At 35.0% G+C, this 6,000-nt stretch overlaps 1 protein-coding gene across 1 annotated transcript; it reads right to left on the reverse strand.

Annotated features, from left to right (window-relative positions):
* Positions 1-257: 257 nt before the first annotated feature.
* Positions 258-5,616, reverse strand: LOC135619363 (cytochrome c oxidase subunit 6b-1-like). The gene is made up of 5 exons (XM_065121296.1): positions 5,458-5,616; positions 2,011-2,277; positions 1,811-1,893; positions 1,645-1,726; positions 258-562 (listed from the first exon to the last, which is right to left on the reverse strand). Exons 1-5 carry the CDS (start codon positions 5,497-5,499, stop codon positions 509-511), a joined length of 528 nt encoding a protein of 175 aa, XP_064977368.1. The 5' UTR covers positions 5,500-5,616; the 3' UTR covers positions 258-508.
* Positions 5,617-6,000: the final 384 nt, after the last annotated feature.

Below are 6,000 nucleotides of genomic sequence, written 5' to 3' on the forward strand. Positions count from 1 at the left end.
GATTGAAGCCACAAACTAACCGTGTTAGTGATTACGAATTTTTTTTCATATGTAGTGAACAAAAATTTTGGAAGATATTGATTATAACAGATCTAGAAAAGATCAATAGATACCACAAAACATTACCATCAAGTACTCAATAGATTTTGTAATGTACTGGTGAGTGGGCTGTTTGTAGTGAAACTCATAACAAAAATATCAAAAATAATGTGCTTTTGTATACCCAAAAAAAGACATTTGTTTTCCCAAACCAAAAGTAGTGGATAACAATTATTTGATTTTGAAGAAAATGCTGTTATAACATGCACAATCCTGAAACATAAAAAGTTTGACCTCATGGTAAAGAATGACACTGCCTTTGTGAGGAAAGACAGTTTATCAATCAGTTAGAAACTCGACTTGGAACAAGCCAAATACATTATTCAGTAACATTTGCAGAAATAAAAGCCTCTTCATCTCTCAATCCAGATAAGCTTACTTTTCTGTAAATCTGGAAAATAACACCCATTTATAAAGGACCAGGAAAGGTCCCATTTTCTCGTTGCTCGTTCCATCGCTCTACCTGCAAATGATGTACTTATCACTGGATTGATCTTTATCATTTCAATATCTGTCAGAATCATACAACAACAGAAGTAAATTGTTTCTAAGAGAGTGATGAAAGCTGATAATGCAATCACACTAAAACAATGGTCATGATGCTCTCTTAATATCATATAGTCCTGGTATTCCACAGAGCAATTTAGTTGGGCATAGTTGTTTCAACTATGAGAGGATCCAATTAATCAATTAACACATGGAACCATCAGGTCCATGCAACTCATGGTTAACTGTGTTTTTCTTTTCCCCTCTGAACATTCTAACTAGTTGCAGAGGAACACTTTAATGAATGCTCTAATAAGAAAAAATAAGATAGAAACTGTATCAGCAAAAAATTAGTACAAGGCTGTACCCAAGAGATGTACCTTTGGATGTGCAGTGGAACGCTTTCATGAATGTTCTAATAAGAAATAAATATATGCAACTATTTGGATAGAAAATAAAGTATAAGGATGTTATCCGTAAGATGTACCTTTGGATGTGCAATTATACATTATTAACCCCAGACCTACTAGAAAATAATTTACATACAGACATATCTCCCCACATGGGCTTATCCTCTTCTAATTATGCTTATGATGCTATTGTGAATCACATAATCTTCCCCATCTAAATGCTCTGTTCCTACAACTCTATAAATCAAAAACTCCACCTCAATGGTTTGACGGCAGGACTATGCAGAGAACCCCCATATTGCTATGTACAATTCACTCCCAAACATGCGACTGTCAAACCACATGGAAAGGCATACAAGGCTCTCTGATATCATTTCTCACTAACCCATGCAATCTGCTCCAACAAAAATGAAGATGACCTTAACCCCTAGAACTATTGCATCATTTTTCAATTTTCAGCCAGCTATGCAAATTAGACTAACTTTCACACTGAGTGGACATTTTAGGAAAGTATAATATGAGACTTTAATGTAGAAAACTAAGAGCCTCAAAGATCTTTTGACTAGAATTCTATTTTTAACAGTCACAAAAAAATAGTGAAAAAGAAAAACGAAAGATAATATTATCAAAGGAAGAAAAGCGCACACACCCATTCCCCTGGGCACAATGAGCGATAGTACTTTGCAAATTTATTACACTCAGAAGCATCTTCTCCCTTTGCAGCTATGCACCTGTCAAACACCAATTTTGATCACCAATAATATTTATACACCTACAGATCCATAGCTACAGGCCAATAGGTTGTCTCATCCTACCTGTGATATTCAATGTAGCGAGTAAAGCAATGCCTTGTTTGATTTGTTGTTGGGAAACGGAAATCAGCAGGGGCTGTCTCAATCTATAAATTCAACCACAGAGATTCTTTACCAAAACCTTCCATGGATGATTTTTTTTTTTTTGTTTATCGAATATGTAAACCATAATTGCAGATGTTTTAGATATTGGGAAACCAAACCTTTATTTCTGGTTTCTCTTCAACTTGTGGTACTTCTGTCTCCTGTTCTTCAGGAGCTTCACCATTCATCTCTTCAACAGCACTGGTTTCCTCTGCAGAAGGAGTTTGATCACTTTTCTCTGTGACAGCATCTGAAGCAAAACTTTCACCATTCTTCTCTGCAGTTACTTCTTCAGAACTGACATCAGCTGGATTCTCATCCCCATTAGTTTGTTTAACAGAAGCTTCAGTCTGATCTGTCTTCTCTATGTCTTGAAGTGACCATTGCTGCATTTAGTGAGGCATATTAAAGTGGAAAATATAGCCCTTAAACAATGAACGAAAAATAGAGAAAAGAAGCAAAAAACAGATACATCCCGCCTCCCATTCTCAGGACAGACCACAAAATGCAGGATGAGATCACTTCTTTACTCAGTTATCTTAATGACTGATCTAGTGAACATTCAAGCATCATGGTCATCATTTATGTTAACTTATCAAGAAACTACAACCAATCGCAACATCTTATGCTTGACCATTTAGTATAGACACAAACCATTTTAGGAAGACCACCTCTTGAATAGTGCAACAATGCTAATCGGTACGATATGAGATTACAAGATTGGCTTGTCTACTCAAATTCAAGTACCCAGTGCAACACAATGATATATATAAATAAATAAATATATATATATATTTATTTATTTATATGTATATGTATATGTATATGTATATGTATATGTATATGTATATGTATATGCATATGTATATATATCCATATGTATGTGTATATGTATATATATATGTATATATATGTGTATATGTATATATGTATGTATCTGGTAATTGAAATATTAAAAAAAACCTAAATGAGAACATCTGAATCCAAACTGGGTCCATATTTAAGAAATATGTTAATCTCAATGCTCTTGTTCTATATTAATAAAGATGGCACCATGGCGACCAAAGGTACATACAAAACATAAGGCTGATTGTCTCAAACAACATTGAAAATGAACTAGCTTCAAACAAGGTCTAAAATTTGCATTTGTAATGTGATTAACACGTGTGACACGGGTAATAAGACTCTTGAATCAATCATGCAAAAATAAGGAAAATATGATACATATTTGATCATTAACCTGCATCGTTAGAATGAATAAACTAGAACTAATAATATAAAGGACTTCGACCTAACCTGCAATGATATGAATGGATAAATTAAAATTAATAGTACAAAGGACGAGAAAGTCTAAGTGTTTGCAATCGTAACACAGTATCATCCATGTAATAATGAGAATCAAGCAAGTAAACAAACGATACACAAAAGTCATCATTAATCTGCATCATTATTTTTCTTTTATTTCCTGGTGTGATAGGGATTCCAAAGTCCCAGTTTGGTGCCATATGTGTAGCTCTCAACAAATATGTTCTTTGTAGAGTAACAGAAAGCATAAACACTCTCTCTCCATGTTCATATGTAAAATACTAAGGCACACAAAGGTTCCTATATAGACCTCAACATAGACTAATGCAACTTTGTCAAAGGATATCTTGGTTACTGAGTCTATGCAAAATCATGGGTATATAGCTTCCACCCTACTTAATTTTCTGTTTATCATATTCGCCCAGTAGTATAAAGTTCTTGGAATAGAAAAAAGTTAGTGGAATCTTACTCCCATGCATAAACCATGCATCTAAATCCATTAGTCACAAAGAGCAATGTATTATTTATGTACCTAATCGTACACCACATAAACAAAACCTTTTCACAACTAACACATCTTAGAAAGGTTTCTCAGTCATATTATAATGGCATTTAACAATAGTTTGAACCATTGCAAGTACCAATCTTGTTAAAGTCAATGGTCTTCGTCTCTGTATTGTCTAATGCTAGTCCTTAATCTTAATGGTGTTGACTCACTTAGATAAGAAGAATTTTTAACAATAAAAAATATGGTACTAAGCAAGAAATTTAAACATCATTAATACAAAGCTGAAGAAATTACACTAGCATAAAATACAAAGTGAATATAAATTCCCATAATATAATTGTACTTTTTTGGAGCTATCCGGGTTTTTTGAGTTCAAAGTCTTTCTGAGCAGCCTGAGAGCTTATAGCAGATTTTTCAGGAATAATATGAGAGACTGATCGATCTAACAACAATAAAAATCACAAAATGTTGTAAAATATGGTGCTAAGCAAGAAATTTTAAACATCATCAATACAAAATTTAAAAAGGACACTAGCATACTATATGAGTGAACAAATTCCCCTAATACAATTGTACATTTATAGTGTTTCCTGGTATTTTAAGTTCAAAGTCTTTCTAAGTAGCCCAAAAGTTTATAGCAGATTTTCAGGAAGAATATGAGAGCTTGATCCATCTAACAATAAAAATTACAAAAAAATGAGAAAACAGTAAAAGTGAACCAGCTATTGTGAAACATCTTGCAGAAAGTTTAGCCCATCAATGTGGGAAGAAATATAAAAAATGGAGCTATATTGGAGAAGAAAGAAAATAAATATCAAGGAGATTTATTTTCTTTCAGCATTTATTATCTGATCAAAACCAATCCCTAAAGGTACAGCTCAATGGAGCTTTGTTTTACTTGAATGTAAAAATATTGGTTAAAGCAACAAGAGTTTACAACTTTCCAAAGGATTCTTCAGAGAGAGGGTAGCCAAAAATCAGTGCCTCAACATTCATAGCTAAATTGTTATCTCTTAACGTAGGATGTTAAATCCAAATCTGGCCATGGGAACTTCCTATATAAATATACAGGATATTTAGGAAATTGTAAGATTGAGCAAACAAATTAAACAGGAAACGACAACACAGAACTTATTTTAGAAAAAAAACAAGCCATACAATTGATTAACATAAAAAAGTGGCATCTTTATGCATCAATCAATTTGCAATCACCATAGCTCTTCATGCTTCTTTTTTTTTCCATAAATTACTCTTCTCCAACCTTCTTCATCTAAATACTCTCTCAACAATCTCTCCAATTCATGCAGATAAATTAATATAAAGCATCTGCATAACCAGCTCTAGAAATCCACCAAGAAAAAGATCCGCTTTTTTAATACAACTTAACCCTCTCAAACCGTCTTTTGCATGAACCTCGGTTCCCATTTCATATAATCAGGGCATTTCTGACCAACACATTATCAGTATCTATCAAATGATTATTAATCTCTTTGCGAGCCCAGAAACAAGTCTATCTGAATTAGATCATTTTATCTCCACTAATTCTTCGCTGAGATCCAAACGACCAAAAAGGAAAAAGCAAAAAACATTAACAAAAGTCATCAGATCCGAGGACGACGAAGCATATATCAACGATAAAGAAACAGAACAAGCCCAGATCATGGAAATCCCAATATGTAAGAGGAATAAGTGCCGCACAAACTGAAGAAGTCAACAAACAGACAAGGATCCACAGGAACAAGAGGAGACGTACCTCGGCCAGAGATGGGGGTTCCTCCGTGGCGCTTTCGGCCATGGCAGGTGACTTCGGGAGGCTATCGGAGATTCTACAAAGGCGGCGCCTTTGCGTCTCTACAGAGTAGTAGGAAGAGCAAAAAAGGAAGCGAGGAGGAGGCAATAGGTACGAGAGAAAGCTTTTAAGAGATTGGAGAAGCGTTAACCAACCCACTTAACTGGGCCTTTTGAGTCTAATCAGGCCCATTAAAGGCTTCCAGAGAGGCCGATAAAGTCGGTTCTTTTGATCCATGAAGAAGCACCTGGGACACGTGGGGAAAGACAAACCCCATTGCACCAGCTTCGAGTACAACTCTATCTTGCACCCAATCAACAAAAGGTCCATGCCGGTCTTCGCCGACAAATACGGAATCACAACCCATATGTGACGATCGGACGTTCCTCATTGAAGCTGAGAGATCCTTTGGCCGGGATGCTGAGGGAAAATAACTTTGTATATATTATGCCCATACGAGGGATTCTTCTGCAACGCCAAATCAAAGGCGGCCGCCAATATATAGCT

Source organism: Musa acuminata, chromosome BXJ2-8 (genome assembly GCF_036884655.1).
Source record: "Musa acuminata AAA Group cultivar baxijiao chromosome BXJ2-8, Cavendish_Baxijiao_AAA, whole genome shotgun sequence".
Lineage (NCBI taxonomy): Eukaryota > Viridiplantae > Streptophyta > Magnoliopsida > Zingiberales > Musaceae > Musa > Musa acuminata.

Bases quoted from the DNA above. Each gene is read 5' to 3' on its own strand.
- LOC135619363 (XM_065121296.1), bottom strand. From the start codon at position 5,499: ATGGCCGAAAGCGCCACGGAGGAACCCCCATCTCTGGCCGAG. The intron at 1,894-2,010 runs GTTTGGTTTCCC...TTGAATTTATAG, and splicing joins AAGAGAAACCAGAAATAAAG to ATTGAGACAGCCCCTGCTGA. The intron at 1,727-1,810 runs GTAGGATGAGAC...GGTGTTTGACAG, and splicing joins CGCTACATTGAATATCACAG to GTGCATAGCTGCAAAGGGAG.